The 21,103-nt window shown below is 49.7% G+C and overlaps 1 protein-coding gene across 1 annotated transcript in view; it reads left to right on the forward strand.

Annotated features, from left to right (window-relative positions):
* LOC126914430 (uncharacterized) overlaps positions 1-21,039 on the forward strand; it is a 74,258-nt gene extending 53,219 nt beyond the window's left edge. Inside the window, exon 3 of the mRNA XM_050718383.1 lies at positions 20,352-21,039. Coding sequence (XP_050574340.1) covers positions 20,352-20,631 — 280 coding nt within the window. The 3' untranslated portion in view covers positions 20,632-21,039. The remainder of the gene's footprint in view (positions 1-20,351) is intronic.
* The last annotated feature ends 64 nt before the right edge of the window (positions 21,040-21,103 follow it).

Consider the following 21,103-nt stretch of genomic DNA (forward strand, 5'->3'; position numbering starts at 1 on the left):
TGCAACTGCAAGCATAAAGCGCGACTGTATACTGGATGGAAAGGAAGAAGTGCGGCTGAAGGAAGAAAGAACACGCGGCACCCTTGTAGTTTTGAACGCGACCCTCGTTTCCGCCGCTTGTATTACCTCTCTTGTTCTGGACGAGAGATGCGCGGTCCTGATGTCTGGCTTCTACTCCGCGAATTCCAGCTCGATCCGAGCTTCGTAACCGTGGTAGAGGCTTCAGCTCGGCTCACGGCGCGAAGTTGCGAAGGTTAACGCGGCGTCCGTGCCGAAACTTCGCATCGTTTTCCCGTGAAAAACGAGGAGACCGCCGATAACGTCGCGCAACCAGCCACGCTCGTGTTTCCATAAAACTGTTGGCTTGGCCGCGCGAAACCGCAATACGTTTATTACCGTCATTAAAGTAGGCACCTACTTCTTAATTAGCAACCGCGGGAAGAGTAAGTTTTCCGGACCGACGGCCGTGTTCACCCAACGAGTCTGCGAGCGCGAGCGCACTCGTGCTCTTACGCTACGAACAAAATGCTAACGGACTCGATCGAATGGATCATAAAACCAGACCCGTTACTGTCGCAAATCAATTATACGCGTAGCCACGTTGCAACAGCCGCGCTACGCCGTTGTGCACCGAATTGCGATCCGCGAGTCGAAGTTTGCCTGTTCGGTCGCGCTTGCTCGCTCGCTCATACGTTGGCAAAAGCTTACGCAATTTCCACGCACAGTCTCGCTCACTGGTGACTAAGCGACGCTGCGTTGGAAGGGATAAACGCGGAGCGAGAGGACCAAGGAACGATCGAGAACGAGAAACGGAGAGAGGCGATTTGAGAGGCGAATTCTCATCCATCAGAGTGTACGAGGCACATGCGCGATATTAGCGGTATTTAGTGCTTACGGAATGCTGATTCAGTTCAGTACCAATGGCGAAGCTGCGAACACTCGAATAGCGACGCGTTCTACCACGAACGAACCTCGCTGCGCCAAGATATCCGCTCGATTTTGCGTTTCACGTACCAAATACAAACAAAAAGATCTTTCCCGGCTTCTCTTTAACACGAAGCACTAACCAAACCTGGACTCTTCCCCTTACCTATCTTCCTTCCTTCCTTTCGCCGTGGATTGACGGAGCTCCGAAATCCCATAAAATTCCTTCCCCCGAAAATGCAGCAGCGAGGAGAGGAGATTCGTTAAGAGGCGGACTCCGCCGTCAGCTATGTATATCACGACGCAGCGAGGGTTTTAAAAAACCGTAGCTTTCTAGCACGCTTTCGACCACCTGAGGTCGCCCACAAAAAGCTTACACCTTATGCCGGCTAACGTCGAAGAACGCGGGCGCGCAACGACCAAGCTTGAAACTGGCCAATTCCGCCAGGATTTACTCCAAACCCCGCGAAATCGCTTCTCTAGCTGCCGATACGGGCGCGTTATTGTTTCCGTGGTTACTCACGGGACGACAGATTAACGGAGGACGCGAACGAACTCTGCAACTCCGTTACAGCATGTATCGGACGGGCTTTCCTCTCGTGGATTAGGCTTGTCGTTCGAGGTCGAGTTTTCGTTCGGGGCTTCCGCGATTAACGTCCACGAAAACCAGAGGCAGTATCTTCTCGTCTAGTCTCTCTTTGCCGCGGTCATTCGCAGAATACGTGAAAACTCGTTTCCGCGTACCGAACCGCCGAACAAAGGACAGCCGTACCGAGATAGTAGTTGTCGGTGGCGGTTTAACCGCGATAAAGGTACGGCTATGGATGGCAATCTCAAAAGAAAACGCGACGAATCGCTGTTTTCCACTTTCTCGGCCTTTGGAAGGGAGGCCGTGCAATTGCCTCTGCCGACCTGAAAGAAGGGACGAAGCGCGATTCGGTTTTTATAGCCGGCATCCTGGACCCCGACTAGAGATACGGGGGATATTTATCGACGTACTTATTTCGACGAGCCTCGGGACCAACCCCAGCCTCGGGATAATCGTCCGAAGAGGCTGCGAGCCACGGCTGCCACCCCGACTGTCTTCCCTGCACCGCTAATCCGAAAGGCACATAGACGAACGTAAATCAAACCCAACACGCGCGCCAACCGGGGAGAGAACGCGTCCCACCCACTCGAGGGAACACCAGCGGACGATCATCGCCGGCCGAATCGCTCCCTTTCTATTGCCTCTCGATTCTCATCCGGCGAAATTCCCCGTTGCCAAAATTCTCCTAACGCGATTGTTTTTGCTCTCTCTCCGTCTATCTGTGTCGAGGTGTTCGTCCACCAATTCCGCCTATTTATCTGCGAGTTCGTAACTCCCATAGTTCGAGAGAATCGTTATCCATTGTTGAATGGCGCGATTGAAAAGACCCGATTGAAAATCACCCATAACATGGTATCGAATATCCTCGTCTAGTCGACGCGGCGCGCCGCGAGGAGTCTATCGGTACGACGGTGTCATGGAGAAGTGCTTTGGTCGGAGCATCGAGTCAGTCGTTTAACCTGTTCGTTCAACCGATACGGAACATTAAGCATCTAAAGAGCAAAAGTCGAACAAAGCAAGCTCGAATCTCTCGGATAGGTGCGTGCGAATTAGATCAGTCGCCGATAAACTTCTGGTTCGAATCGAGTATCCAAGTGACTGTCATTCACAGCGATTCCGCGTTCTCCGATATGTCATCGGATTTCCATAGCCGAGTAATTGTATACGATCTCGAGTGGAGCCGGCAGAGAAAAAGAGGAAGAAGGAGGTCGTTTCGCGAAGAGCATCCCCGATTTACATCCCCGTAGCAGAAACACGACCGCCGCGCCGTGTGGAGTTCGAAAACGCAAAAACCGTAGATTGCCGGTGGATCCCTGTTCTCTTCCTTTGATCTGTCGAGTGGACAGGCCACGGGGATGCGTTGCCGTCCGGTATACCCGTTGATTAAAAATATCCCGATCAAAGAGTTAAAAAGCAAAGGATGGAACTTTGCCGCCGTCTCGATCACGACTCCGCTTGGAATCATCGTTCTTCGCCCTTTCTTTTGCACGACGAGCCGAACGATCGACGTTATTCGTTCGAAACCACGACGCGATCGATTCTCTCGAAATCGTGCCGGTTGTTGTGGACGCCGCAAATAAAGCTCTAAGCGGGACAAGAACGTGTCGCATTGAAACCCATTTAACGGGCTTTCGTGCCGTTTTTCTTTTTTCTTTCTTTAACCACACACAGAGACTATCGAGGTTCTAATCGTCGCTACGAGAGATTCGAAAAGCATCGCGTTGTTGCCCTATCTGAGTGGACCGTGAGCGCGCGAGTTTAACCCATCTATTTTCTACTAGGTTCTCTCTGTTCTTCTCATTCTCAGAATTCCGGAAAGCATTGACGAGGAATCTTTGTTACATAACGAATATTTTATTTATCTTTTTTCGCGTGCACCACACAGGGGCACGGGGACAGGAGGCAGGGATGGCGAGAAGCAGGCGGCGCGACTCTCGCATACATTATCGATCGTTGGCCGGCTTAGTCGACGAGTTCACGATGCCAAAACGGATGTGAAATTCGCGAAAGGGTCCGGTTGAAATTCCCTTCCTCTTTTCGTTTCTCGGATGACCTATATGGCTATAATAGCTTCGATTGCGGAAGAAGACAACGCAACGTGTAGTGGCAGCAAGGTTGAAGGATTTGGCGATCGACACCGATCGTAACGACGCGACGACAGACCCGAGATCTCATGAAAGATACGGTTGATCGAAAGGTCGTTTCGTTAGAAGAAAAGAAAGAAAAATCGAGCAGAAAGCTGACTCTAGCGATGAAAATAATCTTTCGCGAGGCTCGATCGATGCTCTCTCCAATAAGAGCAGCAATTTCCTCCTTATGCAAACGGACGAAGCTCCGTTGGTGAACGGTAGATCGAGTGAGAAGCTCCGTTTCGTTGGCTGTGTGCGCGTGTGTCGCGTCGATTTCTGTGACGAGTAAGCTAGAGCTCGCTATTCTCCGAACGTGTTCGGGAACGGAATCTCAAGCCGGATCGGTCTAGCGTGGATAATTTCCATTATTCTCTCGGCCTGATGACAACTAGCTGGCACCTCGCACGGAAAGCTCGGTCTGCCCTCGATTCCCGCCGCGTTTCACCGTCTTATCCTCACGGCAGCAACGCCGTCTCTACTTTTCTCCACGTTTTCCCCTTCTTTTCCTCGTGACCCGACCACTGACTCCACGCTTTCGTCCGTCCCTTTTTCTGCCGTTTCCACGTCGCGGCCCGTCTCCCGGCTATCCTTCCCACTTCTTGCCTCTCGTTTCCACTCGTTCCTATTTCTTTTCCTCCCTTTCCTTAGCATCGCGCGAGCTTCCGGCGGTAGAATTCGCTTCAACCATATTACATCGTAATAATAGCACTCTACGTTCCGCGACTACTGCCTACGTGACTCGTAATAATTCGCGAACGTGCGACCCGATACACAGAACGGCGCGGAACGGCGGCATACGAAACCGCCTCTTCAGGTTTATATACATCGAGCACAGCGAAGGTGGATTGCAACGGTTCCTCGTATCGATCTCTCGTCGATGCACGCCGCTAGTCCGCTCGATATGCCATCACCGATATACCTTCCAAGCCGGTCACCCCGATCCAAGGCCAATTGGATCTTCCGTACCCTGGAGTAATCGCAACCGAGCGTTCCATTTGCCTCGTACCATCACCAAACTCTACCGACCAAATATCGTTCCTAATCGTTCCGGAAGCGAAACACGCGCGAGCGCGTGCTTCGTCGATTCCAAACAAACTGCGCTTTCTTCTCTCCTTGCTCTTACCAAGTCAGATTCCTCTTTACCTTTTTCTATGGCGAGCAATTGCACAGCGGATAATGGATGAATGCGCTCTCACGATGGAAGACAGAAATCGATGTGGATCGAATCCCACGACCCAGGATTACCCGTCCATTCCTTTGCCATTCCTTCTTCTTCTTCCCGTTCGCTGCGAAAACAACGCAAAACGATCACGGACTTTCGCGTAAACGTTCGCCCTACCAAACGGATAAACGATCGGATCCGCGTAAACGAAGGTAAGGTACGAAGCGTATCGTAGCGCAAATTTATTGAGCTCGACTAAACTGGAATTGCGCGAACCGCTCGAACGCGATACGGCTACCATCGCCAGGGATATGCAACCCCACTCGGGTCGAACTTAAGTTTGCTCGCCGTTGCCCGGTCGTACTCCGCGGAAACGAAAGTACAAATACCGAAGGGATGGCGAAGGTTCGCCCTCAGATCTTTCTAAACTCGACGATTGTTCGCATTTCTCGCGAATCGTTCCTCGCAAAACGAATCTGTTGCGAACTCGCGATACGGTAAATCAACGGCGGTTTCGAGCGCATTAAAAATTTCAGCAATATCACGCGGAATGTTATTTAGAAATTCTATTATTTCTACTAATTATATCCCTCCATCGTCCTACTCCGGTCTACTCTGCAGTCAACTCTGCATTACACGGCACGCTACGCTACGAGCGTATATTTTTTTCGAGTGCCGTTCCGCCTACCGAATTCCATAGTTTTCACGATTATGTTGGCAATAAAGACACGCGATTATAGCGATGTCGTTAAAATTTCAAGCACACAGTCGTTAGAAATCCCTGGGTCGGTCGATGGGTCGCGATCAATTTCTGGTCCTCGACCTGCCCGCCACTTTCGTATTCCGGTAATATGTAAATATATGCGGTCGTCTGTTTCTGCGTGGCAGTAGCTGTAATTGCGGCTGAGAGGAGACGCGGAATGGATCAGAGTCTCGTCTCCAGCGATAAAAAGCCACTGTTCGCGTCGCTTTGTCGTTGTTCCCGCGATTACCTCGTGGAATGACAAGTTTTCCACGGCCGGTTCTGCCAGTTCGCGAGAGGAAAGAAGAAATCAAGAAATTTCCGTGTCAGGGAAGGGAGGACTGTCCGTCCTTTTGCCCGGACATAGCCGCAGCCCGACACGATTATAAAGTCCCTTAACCACGGACTATGCGTCTGGCCGAGATTATACTCGGGGAAAATAATCGCGAGCCCATTTCGGTGAAAGCCACGCGTACAAAGTAATTAGTCTGATTTTCCAGCAGTGCCACCGTCGGCCGTATTCTCTCCTCCTGCTCCTCTTCCTTCTCCCCTTGCTTCTCCTCGCGCGTAAATCCTCTACCCTTCGCTCCTCTTTTTGTCACCGGTTTTTCCTTTTCCTTCGCGTTTACCGCAAGTCCTCTCCTCCTCCAGCTTCTCTCCTCTGAAACTTCAACTCATTTTTCTCGTCGTCTTGTCTTCGTTATCCGAGTCGTCATAGGCGTAATCGAATTGCTCGAAATTCCAAGACGCTCGCCAGTCAAATAGAAACGCGTTAACGTACTCGAGCCTTTGGTTGGTCTGTGGAAACTCGTAAGTTCGATTTTCATCCATGCATTCCTGAAAGAAGACGCGACGCAAGATGAGAAACAAGCAACGGACGACTGTGATTCGACGAGATAACGGGAAAGCCGCGGTTACGTCTATGACACAAGAGATTCTGCTATAGTACATTGCGGTACTCCTCTAGGCGTGGAAATTCGTCGAAACAGCGAGCGCTATTACGCGCGACTCCGCGGCGCAAGACCGCAAGAAAAAAGACGCGAAGCGCAACGGGGGAAAATTTCTTTTCCGCGGAAACCAGAGCGATCTCCGTGAAACGTTTCACCGTCCCATTTCCGCGTGGTCCGGCCAGACTCGTCTCCGGCTTGGAGGTTCCTTGCTTCGCGTGCTCTCTCACGGTTCGTTTAGTCCGTTTCTCGTCACTAAGCAGCCAGTTTATTTAAACTAGTTGTTTAAGCGCGGCCGAGCCAGCTGGGATTGGACTAGTCGCCCGTGCAACTCGTTACTGCGATTCCAAGGGATCGGTTCTCGTCTCGCTGATTCGGCTAATTTACCCTCTCTCGTGCTGCGCTTTCATAAAGACACGGGACAAAGTCTCACGGCACATTGCTCCTGGATACTCGGCTTTTCTCACGATCCCAGGGATTCGAATACGGGCGTGTTATCCTACGCCGCCTCCCCTCGGCTTTCCCGGGGGATTTCTCTTCGAACCCTCCCCTCGAGAACGAACCAAGTCGCGCCATGGCGACGACACGCTCTGAGAAAGACAACTCTCTGAGAACCGTGCACTGTCCGCGAATAAAGCGGGTCGAATTCGACCGATTATGCAGCGGCGTATTTGCTAGTCGTTAGAGAACGACCTAGTTACAAACGCCAGGGATGCGTATACCAACTTTTTAGTCTCTTAAATCCCGCCGGCGTTTAAATAATGCACCCTTCCTAGGAACGATGGAAACGGTTTAAACCGCGTTAAAAGTTCTCATAAACATTAAACGGAGATCGCGTTTAGTCCAGCCAGCGATCGAACTTTATCAAACGCCGCGAGAGATTTTTCTCGTCTCTCGCTCGCAGATCTCGCGTCGATTTTTCGACAAAGGAAAATAAAATACGAGGTAGCTTCTTATCCGATTCGTCTCGGTCTCGTCATTATTTGCATTTAACAGAGGTGGTTTCTCTCTGCCGGTTCTTTCCGGCTCTCTATCTGTCGCAACGACGTTCTTTTCTTCTTTCGACGTCGACAAGAGGGAGGTAGCGGCAGCAAGGGTAGAAGTCGCGACGGAAGAGGGCGAGACGGCGCGAGGGGCGAGCTAACTTTGCCGCAAGGCGACTGGGACGATCTTTCGAGTTAATCAGGGACCGCCAGTGCCAGACGTCTCGAGTTGAGAGATTCGATAGAAAGGAGAGAACAAGTTTCGGCAAGAGTGCGCCGTGAATCCCACGAAACCTTCGCAGAAGTCAAAGTGCAGGACGAAGCCAACGGGATGACTGAAGACGAGAAGAATCATCGAACGAAACTGGACTATGTTGACAACCGAACGTGCGCGCGCTTTCGTAGCTTCGTGACTTCGACTCGTCGATACGATCTCCGAGAGAACGTCGACTCATTGCCATTCGATGGATTTTAATTCGCAGAAAACGAACTCGACGATGATGTAATAAAAGCGTGCCTGGTTCGATGTAATCCCGTAAATCGATGGCGGGTTGGGGAGGGAGCGTAGAAACAAAATAACGACTGCGTAAATCGCCAAACATATCCCCGTTCACCGAGCTTACGGCGTCGTTATACCAACGTTAGTCTGCAGTTATTCCGGCGGCGTAATATCGTCACGATAGAGACCGATCGACCCCCCGTAAACTTTGCCAGATGGGACGAGGACGCGTGCCACGTCGAGATAAAAGATTACCTCGTAAGCCCAACAAGAGCTATTGTACGACACGAGGCCGCCTTTCGCCTAAACTTCCCATCAACGAGTAAACCCCTACGGTCCGTACCCTCTCCCCCCACCATTCTCCTCCTGGGTACTTTTCTGTGCCAGAGCAGGTTCCTTCGAGCGACAGGTTCGTCGATTCAAAACGAAACGGAGGAGGGTGGAGCCCCTCCAAGCGTTGGGCCGGGGTATCGTCGCGGTCATATCCACCATAAGCGAAACACTCGGTCAAAAGGGAGAACGAGCGAGAGAGTATCGAGCGTTATCCAAAGGATGGTGCTGGAGATTCGTGGCATCGAAATTTACGAGCATCCCTTAATCATCTCTGCGCGACTCTTTCTCCCATGTCTGTTTCGAACGTTCCTCGTCGAGCGGTCGAACGCGTTTCCACAAGATCGCAACGATAAGCTACACAATTTTTCTCTCGAGTGTTTTTATCCCCTTAAAAGACAGAATGCGGCTCGTGCGTTAGAGTGGCTGTATATTTATTCGGAAAAGAAAGCACGACTCTCTCGGGCTAAGATCCTTAAGATACTGAAACGTAAATACGGTTGGAAAGTGATCGACCGACAAAGTCAAAGTTACTCTAGGGTGAGACGTATTTAAGTTTGCGTACTGCCATACAATCTTAGAACTTATCACTTGGCCACGCGATAAACCGGGACTTTAGCTGCAGCACTCGGCGCCTACGGCTGCGAGAAAAAAGGAAATTTTCCAAGGTGTTGAGTTACGAATAGATCTTGGCCTTTTGCGAGCGAAGCGCGACGGTACATTTAGCAATTGCGTTTTAAACTACAAAATTGATCGTGCAATTAAAACTTCCGTAGATGAATATCACGAGATCGTTCGTGAATAATTATCGAACGATTTGTCCAACTTTTCAACGCGTCACGATATAATCGGGAAAGTGCTGCCGGATGGAACTCTCAGATTTTATCAGGCTTTATTCTTCGGTAATTTGGTCTTCTCCATCAATCTAAATATCAGTTACTCCCCGAGAGAGAAAGAGAGAGAGAGAGAGAGGGGGAGAGGGAGTTGAACGGCAGTCTCAAGATTCATAACTACGAAGACGAGCAACCCCTCTCGCAGATGAGACGATGATGCTTATGAATCCATACTTCCAAACTTAACACGTTTCTCCGCGAGATACCGTTGAATCGAATCGAAAGTTACCTACTATTCTTCGGTTAGTTTCAAAGTAATTAACGGGTCGGTGAAATGTCCACAAATTTTAGAATTAATTAACTCGGACGATCCCTAGAGAGCACTTAGGGCCGGACGGTACAACGAAAACAGCGATTCGATCGATAGGATGCGTCGAGAGGCAAATTCATTTGCTGATTACGCCGACTGTATCGGCGCTAACCCCGTTTTAATGGCGGAAAAATAAATTTCCCCTCTGGGCCGGAGAGTGGAATTCTTGCTGGCGTTTTAGCGTGAACGAATAAATAGATATGATTCGATCGTTCTCTCGGCCGTTCGCTTTGATGTGCCGCATCGACGCCGGAAAATCGAATTAATACGCTTTCTCTCGGCTCCGCTCCGCCAACGTCTATGTACCTTCCGTTCCGTTGCCTCGGCCGTCTCTTATTTCTCGATTGTTCCACGTTTTCCCTAGACCTTCGTCGGATATCCTTTGAGAAGATAGTAGATAGAAGCGTACAGGCCGAGCGACAGGTAGGACAGTTTTGAGTCTAAATTATTTATCGCCGAAGGGTGTCGCGTCGAGTCTCGTTAATCTTTAAAAAGAGGCAACGCGTGGATTGTGTTACGCGCGAACGTCGCGAAAGATGTCGAATAATATGGAACACGTCAAAGACGATACGTATGGTAGAACCGGACAGCGTCTTCTGCAGCTTCTCGTCGAGAACGGCAGAATTGTATCGTGTACATGTACGATAGCCGCGAAGATAGCGAGGAAATCGAAGTGGTTACGGACGAAATACGAACGGTCAGACCGGACTGATTAATCGCGAAACGGAAACGATCGGCACGCGTCACACGATGGATAATCGATAAACGCGTGAATTTCTAGCGGTGCGGCGTTTGCGCGTCCTGGAATGAACGAGTACACTCGTTGAAACGCCTGGTAGAGAGGTACGCGAGGCGACAGGCAAGAGACGACGAGTGGGAGAGGGACAGGAGAGATTTCACGGCGTTCGACGAGACTTCGTTCTAATAAATCCAAATTAATTGATGCCCGTTAGCGGGTGGCGACTCGACGGTGCGTAACCCTCCGGATTCGAATATTTTATCCGGTGGAATTCGATTAAACGTCATCGCGACCTGTTCGAGCATTTGTTCCCAGCCGCGAATCATTCGCTACCAGCGAACAACGATAAACGCTCGCGGAACAACTTGAATCGCCAGGCTGCCTGTTCTGTCGCTGTAATAACCGTTTCATCGATTGTCGAGGACAATCGATTATGAGAGATCGAATCGGCGCCAGGTATTAGTGGCTTCAACGATATATAGCGAAGTCCTAAATTAAAGCACCAAGTAGCGATACAAATCGAAGCTGCGACATCGAGGATCGTAGCCGATGTTTTGTCTTTACCGATTGAGATCAAACCTAGGCTAAGACGCATATATTTCACGCGGCACAAATTCAACATTTGGACTCTTATCTCGCTAGTCGAAACGCTGAAACATCTAAACTTTGGCAACGATTTATTAATTACTACGATTTATCTATTAATTTATCATGAGCGGACACTTTCACCAAAATCGTGGTTGGCGACTATGTGACTACCATGAGCGTCGCTAAGTGTTCGAAATGAAGATCGGCGATGGGAAGTAATTTATCACCGGATTTCTCTTTGACGATACATTTCCGGAGTACATCTTACCGTGATGAAATTTGGACTTTGAAAAATTTCTACATTCGGCGAAGCTATTCTACCACGTGGAGCGTTTCCAGGAACGAAATTCTAGCAACGAGAGAGAATCCAACCTTCTAAGGAATGAAAAATAGACAACGATAAAACGAGCAGTACGAGGACATCAAAAAAGAGTTGTACCAACAAAAAGAGGTTGTAAGGATATAAAATACAAATACCAACGATAAAGAAACAACGCAAGGAGACCAAAAAAGGGATTTCAGTAATACAAAAAGATCGAAAATGAAGGTTCAGCGAGAGAGGAGCAGCGCGATACCAGGCAATAGGTATAAACATTATCATGAAAAGGAGAGAGAATAACACCAAGGTACGAAAGAAAGCGAAGTTTTCACAGAAGCACGGCGAACAAATTTCAAGATATTCTCAAACTAAAGCGATCTTTAAATTCATAGGATATCCTAGGATTCTAAGAGGCATGTGCCAGAAATCTGAGAATAGCAGGTCGAGATGAGATGGAGTTGAGCTGCGAAGTTATCGTTGTGAGAACGTGACACTACACGCGCAAACTATTGTATACCTACACGGCCGACTATGCAGAGACGGTATAAAGACCGTGAGATTGCAAGTCGAGCTTCGAGACGCGTAATTTCGAGCATTCGTCCTCCCCCTGACGATCACTTGACTCCGACGAAGGATTCTTTTTATCGTTTCAATAACGAGATAATCCGTCGGAGACCTAATAGAAAGATAGAGGCCACCTTTCCACCACTTGTGCCTGGCTGTCTCGCGGAAGAAGGAATCTTTTATCGACGAAACAAGCCGATGAATATTAATGGCCTGCGGGCTCGATTTCTAATAAGCAACGACCCTCGTGATTTTAATAAACCAGCTTTTTCGCCGTAGCGAATGTCGTGATAAATTCGCTACCTTGCATCATCGGATGAAAGACCCTTGAGAAGCTCTGGTCACCGATCGTCGCGTAATCGTACCGTAGCGAACGTCCGAAAGGAAATCGTTACGCGGTGGATGAGAGAGTTTAGAGTGGCCGAAAATTGGTTCGTTCTCTCCGATGGAAAACTGTAAGAAATAACTGTGCTCGTCGTTTCGCACTCGACTCGCTCGTATTTGACGAGATAAATATCACGGAAAGAAAGGAAAGAAACTACACGGCGATGGAACAACCGCGAGAGTCACAACGAGAGATATGTTTCGCCAAGGCAAATTAATTCAAGAGCGTGACATCGTTCCCTAAGGAATCGGTCGAGGGAACGACAGAGGACGCATCGAAGTCAGTGCATAAACTGATACATAATTTATGTAATACCTTTGGGTACGCGATCAGCAAAAAATATCGCCAGAAACGCGATACCGCCAAGGGAAGGAACAATAAATTTAGCGGGACAATCGGGATCAGCGCGATAACGCCGCGGTCTCCAAACCCCACGAAATATTCCGAGACCGAGCTAAAAAATTCAACTGCTATTAATTCTATCGATAAAATTATTTGACGAGAGAACGCGTTCTGAACTGCCGATGTAAATAATGAGTTCGTTCGAGACACTGCCCGTACAAAAATAATAAGTCACATAAAACCTGTATGTAAGGTGAATAATCCTGAATGAACTAACCTAATATAGCGACGATGGTACGCGACAGACGTGAGAAATTCGGAACGAAATACAACGTACCCGCGTGAATGGGTATTCAGGTGTACACGGGTGTGCCAGGATGCGTTTTGTTCTCGGTTCATCATAATCCTGCGCGACCGATAACACAAATTCAACACAACAGTGCCGTGACCCAAATGGAGGCGCATCGAACTCTAATCAAGAGAACGAACCGAACGCAATGATCGTGACCAAATTGTTTCTCTAAGAACTCGAATCTCTCCGGATCGTGATCTAAATGGAATTGCAGCTGCTCGCCAGTGCCGCGCCGGATGTAAAAGGCAGTAAAAGCCTTAAAAAGAGAGAGAAAGGTTGTTCGTCGATCGTCCTCGAGTTACGAAGCGAAAGACATTTTTCGAGGAAACGTTCGACGGTGGTCCTCTCGTCTTGCAGAGTCCTGACAGCGTGACGAACAACTCGAAAGAACGGAAGGAAGAGGAAGTCGCGTAAGAAAAGTGCCAGCGAACAGAAGTGAGAGCTCGAAGCCACATAATTTGCCCCTTCGAGCTCAAGTTTCTCAGAAAACTTCGCCCGTTCCGTGCTTTCCCGTCAACTATTCCAAAACTTCAGACAGTGGCCAGGCTCCGTCCAGGAGGTTTTCGCCTAATCCTAGCTACCGCCCTTCCCGGACTACGAGAAAACTGGCGAAGAAAACCAGATCCAGAGACACAAAGGCGTCTCGAATAGACCAAACGTTAAGCTTCGAAGAATCGCTGTTTAAAAGTCCGCGCATCGACGATATGACGAAGAAATGGAAGGAGAACGATTACGAAAGCGGCGACTCGAGAAAAGTAGCGAGCAACGATGTGTCAGCCCTTTCGCAAGGTGAGGCTTTCGTGCGTCTCTGTATCGACTACGACATACGGGCATGCTAATGTTTGGCAAGTGCATTCCTTTCATCCTCGAGACCCTATTTCGCAACGAAGAAAAGGGCGAGCGAGAAGGAGAGCGAATAAGCAATGGGAAAGACGAAGGTGGATATGCGGGCGAGAAGAAGAAAGCGATAAGGGAGCGAGAAAAGGGGAGAAACGAGGTTGAAAGGACGAAACGCGGGGGGGGGGGGGAAGGGGAGAGCCCTCCCGAAGAAATTGAATGCAAATACGGCTGCAATACGTTTCTTCGGTTAGGGAAGCTTTCGACGACTCGGCTGTTTGTCGGTTATTCGAACGGTGTGCTTACACTGGCCGCGTGCACGCGAGACGAAAAGAAAGGAGGCAGATAGATTGTAAAATGGGTCGAATCAGAGGACGACGGAGGCAAGGAAAGGAAGCTGCATGGAATCTTTTCGGTGGAGTGGCCGAGAGTCGAGGTTTCTTCGGTGCCGTTAACACACGGTTGACTCTTTACTAATTCAAGGCGGGAGCAAGGGCGAATTTTCGTCGGAACCGTTGAATCGAGATGAAGCAAGGGCGGGAATCGAGCGCGGGAAATGTTTGGTCGCTGGTTCCTTTGCACTGTCGTACGCCTTCTACCGTCTTTCGTCTCCAAAGAAGGAATGGTTTAGCGACGCGACCAATAAAATCGTTTCACGGTGGTAATAAAGGAAAACGCGCTTTCACGCTGCTCGTATTTTCAATGTCGTAACGGAATCACGCCTGGCCAGCGGAAAGCGATCATGGCTAGGGAGAAAAGGACAAAGCGAAAGAGAGGGGTGTGTGTATGGGCTGAGGAAAAAAAAAGGAGATCAGAAAAAAAGCTTTCGCGCGAGCTGCTGCGAGAGGACGCGAAACGAGCGCGGAAAATCCGCTTTGGCCGCGCGGTGTCGTTAGCAGGCTAATTGGAATCCAATCAGTGCGATTAATCGTTTAACGCGTCGTGCCCACGTATCGGCGCAGCGGCGGCTGACGGTATTTAGGTATTTAATCGGGGAGAAAGAGCGGGCTATCGGTTGCATGGGCGTGAACCGTCGACTATATTTTACCACGCGCAAATCGGGAATCGGAATCTTTTGTTTTTCCCTGGCCGCAACTGGGCCACGAAAAACGAGGAACAAGAGACGCCCCAGAGAGCGCTACCACTCCACAGGGAAACATCTTTCTCTTGTGGTAACGCCGTGGAAGCGTAACGCGTCGGAAGAAACGTGCCTCTGTCGGACGTCGAATTTCGTTCGTTTACTCTGTGGGAAACCACCGCGTTTTCCCGGCTTTCTGTCCCTGTTTTTTCCCTTCTCCCCTCCTATTTCCCTGTTCCTTTCTCTCCTCCTGTTTCCCGCACGTTCATTAATTAAATCTACTTCGTCAGAACGAGGATGCACGCGCGAGCGAAATAGAGAATGAGGGAGGTCACAGGCCACTACTGATACCGACTATGCAACATTCGGTAAAACGACGACGTAGCAAGTCCGATTTTCCGGAAACCACATTGGAAACGCATCGATCGATCGATGAGCCTCGCGGGGGAAAAAAATGGTAGGAAAAGAGGTGGATCCGGAGAACGGCTAAAGCAGAACGACCGTCCAGCCAGCCAACCCATCTCATGGACGCGCGTTTCACCGGATCCCTGGTAATCCAGTTCTCGCGAACGGTGAACGGCCAACGGAGGAGGATTTAGCCGAGGAAAAATACGACCAGACTCTTCTGATCTTCCCTTAACATCCGCCTTTGCCGCGCCTCGTAATTCGGACATAGAATCCACCGCCATGAAGATTCTTACGCTTGATCGGGAATAACGTCGGATTATTCGAGGAGAAGCATTCCGCGCTCTATGTTCAGCCAACTTTCATCGAAGAAAACGGGAACGCGCGTATAGCTGATGCAAATATGTAATGCGAAAGAGCCGTCCACCCCTCTCCGTCTGTGCCGAAGGTAGTGAGCGCGAAAGTAAGAAGCTGCGTTGATTTGCGAGACGCGGAGGACGTTGACGAACAAAGGGACGAAGAAGCAGAGTACGGCGAAGTGTCGGAACAGTGGTAGAGACAGAGAACGAGAGCTCTGAGCGATTGCCATTTCGTACCTCAGGGTATCGTTGAGCGTTTCAGAGGCGAGGAAAGAAACGAGGGTGACGGGATGCGAAGGGGTTGGCTAAGTGGGAAAGAAGAGAGACAGAGAGAGAGAGAGAGAGAGCGGCGGCGGACTATCGTCGAAGAAAGGCCGAGAAGAACGAGTATGTATCTGCATATAACCTGGTTTCTCACTCTCGCGAACGTAAGCTTTTACGCGGACACACAAGCCGATGTGTAGGAGAGACGAAGCTGAAACGAGTTCCCTTGGGAAGTGACCAGCCGTACCCCGTCCATGTTTCTCGAGTCGTACCTCCCGTCAGATATCCAGGAGAAGACCGACCACTCTCGGGAGACCGGACTAGTGCTTCTCAAACACAGGCCAGCCGGCCCTTCTATCCTTCATTACCTGGCTTCTCGTTCCAGCTTACTGTTCCGCCGAGAGTTTTCCTCGAGTACACCCACGTGCCACGCAAACGTAAACGCACCAACGAATCCGTGGCTCCTTTAAAGCCGACCTGTCGCTGCGTACGTGCCTCCCAGCGGCGATTACGCTTGCACCTGTATCGAATCTGTGCGAATTTGACCGCGTCAAATCGGAACTCGTTTGTCCTCGCTGCTGCTTCGTAATCGTCGATTGTCAGTCGTGACTGATCGCGACCGCAGCCGACTCTCGCATCTCAAAAATTCTCGACATCGCGATCTTCGTAATCGGCAGTGTGGCAGGATTACGTATAGGACATAGTCGATGACGAGTAGTCAAACTCCTCGTAACTTCATAAAAATAGCATTCGATGAATTTTTGGTGTATAGACGACCATAGAAGCGGATCGCGACGCGAATTGGCAGAAGCGTCGAGGTTGAAACGAATCGAGCGAGTCGCGTCTGCGAGCGTGTTCGATCGCTAGCGTCGCGTCGCGAAGCTAACGAGCCACGCTTTAATAGGCAAAGTTCCGTTTCGAGTCGTAAAATCGCGACTGCTGGTGACTTTATCGATGCAGAGGCGGGAACGGAGACAGAAGCGAAAAAGCGAACGAAGACAGCGAATTGGAAGCGGACACGGGAACGAGACGGAGAGAAAGGAAGGTTAGATAGAGAGACCGGCCTTGCCGGATACGAGAGCCAGACCAGCAATATCGAGATGAGTTATTGTTCGCAGAGCACAATACGCTCAAATATGGAACGTAGCCGAGAAATTGATAGAAAAAATCCGTATGGCTCCACCAAAGGCTTTATTAATTCCTGCCAGCGTCTCTGCAAATACGTAGCGAGATAGTCCGCGTTGAAAAAAATACACGTGTCCAAACGAGCGCGCGCGAGCACACGCTACTGTTTCGCGATTGCAGAGGTGGCTGCTGACCTAAGTTTTAAGATTGTCGGAAAACCAGATGCAAAGGCCAAGTGATTTTACATAGGAAGGGCAAACAGTAGGCAACGGGGGCGATTCGGTGGAATTATATTAGGCGGGCGCGCTCGCGCGATACTAAACAATGTATCGCCATTAAATAGACTTAAATCGTGGGACGCGGGCCTCCCCATCTTTGGTCGATCGATACAAGAGAATTCTCTGGCGACCGTTCATAGGGTGGATGACAGAAATAAGAGAGAGAAAGCGAGATGGAGGGTGAGGAGCGACCACGAGAAAACGCAGCGACAAAGGGAAATGGAGATGGAAAGAGTGGCAGTAGGGTGAGCGAGATTAAGGTAGGGGGACACAGTCCCTCGGTCCAAACTCGAGCGGCACGCTTCCACCTCGCTTTCGTGCCTCGACGACGTTTGCCTCGCTAGAGAAAAACGCCGGGGACGAATGACTCCTCGTAAATCGATTACGTGGACGGAAAACGCCATGGTTTTCGGTCTCGAATACTCCTCCTCCCCCTTCATTCACGTTCCCTCTCGTTCACTGTGAAAACCCGGTTTTGTCGTTATCGTTATTCTATCGTCAGATTATTTTGATTTCGTTGGAATCAACGTGGAGAAAAACCCACGATGATATCGTATTCATGCTTTCCGAATGTCGCTTACTTTCTCTCTCTCTGTCTCTCTCTGTCTCTCTCTCTCTCTCTCTTTCTCTCTCTGTTCGAAAGATGCTTTCGATTCCGTGTGATCGATATATTTTCATCGATATTTTATTTTTCACTGCGATAAAAGTGGTTTCGTCGCGTTTCGTAAACCTGTTTCTGGACATAGGTGAAGGAGCGGAAGTAAGGATTCGTCACCGCTCGTGTCTCTCCCATCTGACAAATCCCTCAAGGACAACGTTTCCCTCGTTCATGTTGAAACAAGCCGAGCGTTTTCCTTTTGTCTTCGTTTCCGGTGCGTTTCTTTCTCTCCGCCGAGGGAATTCTCGTTCGTTCTATGGGAATGCGATAATCTTGGACCCTTCTCGCGGGATTTCCGTAGCAGCGTATAGCCTTGCGATTCGGAAGACCGAGAAAAACTCGTGAGCTCTTCTCGTCTACGGATCGTCCCGCTGCTCGAGAGACGCTCCATTAAGCTTCTTCCAGGACTTTTTGCTAGGTAAAAAGACGCGGAACCGAGATTCGCTGCGCGGCAGCGATTCCATCTGGTCGCCTATGTTTCGTTCGCTCTCTTTTCCACGATCATCTCTTCGTCCCCTTCTCGACGATCGTTTCGCAAAAACGTGCTCTTAACGTCGGCTAAGGAATCATTGTTGCCTATTTTCCGGCGCAATTCGCCTCATCGCGCCTCCTCCTTCGTTCTTCTTCGACCTGTACGATCATCTTCGGAGGACCAGCCGAAACGGGTAGACGCGGTCGAGTAGCGTTCAAACATCGAGATCGTCGTCAGAATAAGAATATCGATCGGCGACTCGCTCGAAGCCGCGTAACCTCGATTCCCGCAAACGCTACGTGTCTACGCGTCTACCATGGTGTACGTGTCGCGACTGAGACGAAATATTCTTCCGTCTCGCCGGGGACCTCCTTATTACTCATAGCTTTCTCCGTTCTTGCTGACACTCCGGTCCATTCTCTCGTTCTCCAGGCGGAAGTCGAGAACGACCTGAAAGGATGAACAACGAGGACCGCGAGCGTCGCAACTGATTCTCTTAGAACGTTCACTGAGCAACCGCGCTTCCTTCCATGTGACGTGTCATCTTACGAGGTGCCATGCCAAGTCGCCAGTTACGTCACACATGAAAAAAACCTACCAATTTTCGCTGCGTAGCGGTATTTCGCCGCGTCATTCACAGAGGAGTTTGAAATTTTGAATAACTACGTCGTTCGTGTTCGCGTGGCTTTCGAAACGCAAAGAATTCAGGGAAGCGAACGAGACTGGTTAGTAGCCAGTGGGAGCTCGAGGGGAAGGAGGTGGATTACGTTTACGCGGTCCGACTCTTTTATTACGCCGGTTGCCGCGATTCGCCTACCTTTCATCGATCCAGCCACTATTCGAGTGTTTGCCGTGCCCTCGAGTCGGCTACCATTCGTTTTACTATTTGGATATTGCTGTCGTTATCCGAATAGAGGACGGTCCATCCGGTTGGCAGTTGCGTCGCGACCACCTTTTTCCAGGCGGCTTTCGCGTGGATATAGCTTGGCGAAAAACCGTGTAAAAGCAACCGTAGAAGTGGACGAGATAAAAGGAGGCGGGAACGTGGAAGACGCAGCCCGATGAGCGAGAAAGAAAACGGCGGCGATGATGGTGCACAACTTCGTTTTTAAGTAATTGCCGACCCTTTCGAGAGCTTTCATCGAGACGAAACGAAAAGCGCGCCAGCCTCCGTTCACTGCGAGCATTTCTGGAGTCTCGATTAAGCGATTAAACGAACCCCCTCCGGGGTGCTGCCGTATTTAATTTACCGCCATTCTCCGCCTACTACTCTGGAATTTCTTCCATTCTTATTCCTCTCCATCCGATCGCACCACCTGTCCTTTACCCTTATCTCTCGATCTTTGTCTCTCCTCCCTATTCCCCTCATTTTCATATCCCGTCACCGGTCTTTTATCGTTCACTACGCGTCGTCAACCTCTGGCGGAAATCGAGCCACGACGAAAGACGAATCGATTATATCCCCAGCTCGAAAGAAATTTCGACCTGTCTCACGAAGTACAGCTCGGGCGATAGAGGAAAGGCGGACCATCTGCCAAAGGAGAGGAACCACCATGGCGACGCTGCATCGACGTTTATCGGTGACTCGGAACGGACTCGATTCGGGTGACACTTGACAGCTCGTTAGCTCCTTTCCCCGACAGGAGAAATCGTGGTCACGCTCGTCTATTCCGGCTGTCGAGCCGGTACACGGTGCACCAATTTTCGCGCACAATTTTCCGCGTGAATCTGTCTCGGCTGAATTTACTTCGATGCCACTATCATCCTTTCTCCTCTATCCTTTCGCCAACCGTGTTTCGTGTCCTGTGCCCGTACTTTCTGGCTACTCGCCAGAATTAATTCCTACTCCTTAGACGATCTAACTACAAGCCATCTGCGACCGGTTTTTGCTGCCCCGTTTACGACAGTGATATTTAAAAAAACGTTTCTCTTTAATAATTCTACGCGATAAAAATCACTTTCTCTCCAGCTAGATAAAACACTTTACACCGAGAAAGAGGAAACATTTGTATTGCCGCGAGAGGTTCCAGTAAACAACGATCGATATCTAATATCTATTTTCATTTGTTTCTTTTCAGACAAAATGTACTCTTTTACCTGATAGCAATAGAAGAAGAAGAAAATGCAGGAAACTGGAGAAAGACAAGCTCGAAGTTGGAGAAAAAGGAGGGTGGCAGGAGGCTGGACAGTGATTTCGTCCATCTCGATAGACGGAGAAAACGGCAGGTGTTCGTTGCGGAGCAGCTGCAATCACGACCACCATCTGCCGCAGTAATGCACGCCTCTTCCAAGTCTTCCAGTCTTGGAGAAGCGAGACTCGTTGCCCGAGGCATCCATTCTCAATTAGACGCCACCTGAAACACGTGCCCTTCTCGAATCCATGGATTTCGATGGCTTCTTTCTTCTCCTTATCTCCTTCTTTTTCTCATTCCTCTTCTTGCTCGACTTCGCTCCTCTTTACCGGTTCTCTGCTTCGTATCTTCGCGTTCCAAGGCTTCCTTTCTTTTTTCCACGCCACGCGTCATTATCCTTCACTTCCTGGTATAGCGCCGATGTCATCGATCACCGATCCCCGTTTTTCGCGGCGACAGTTGGCAAGCACCAGGCTTTGCGTAAGCGTAAAAACAGCCCTGACACGTGCTGTCGTTGAAAATGTGAATCCGAATAAGAGATCCTGGATATCGTGTTACCGCTCGATGATTATCTGGTCTGGATTATCTAGCAAGCTAACCTTTCGAAATAAAGTTACTAATTTTCTAAGATGAATGCGCATTTGTATTTTTTTTCACTCATCTTTCCTGAAATTGCTTCTGTAAAAGTTATTGCATAG

This window comes from Bombus affinis, chromosome 3 (assembly GCF_024516045.1).
Source record: "Bombus affinis isolate iyBomAffi1 chromosome 3, iyBomAffi1.2, whole genome shotgun sequence".
In the NCBI taxonomy this organism is placed as follows: domain Eukaryota; kingdom Metazoa; phylum Arthropoda; class Insecta; order Hymenoptera; family Apidae; genus Bombus; species Bombus affinis.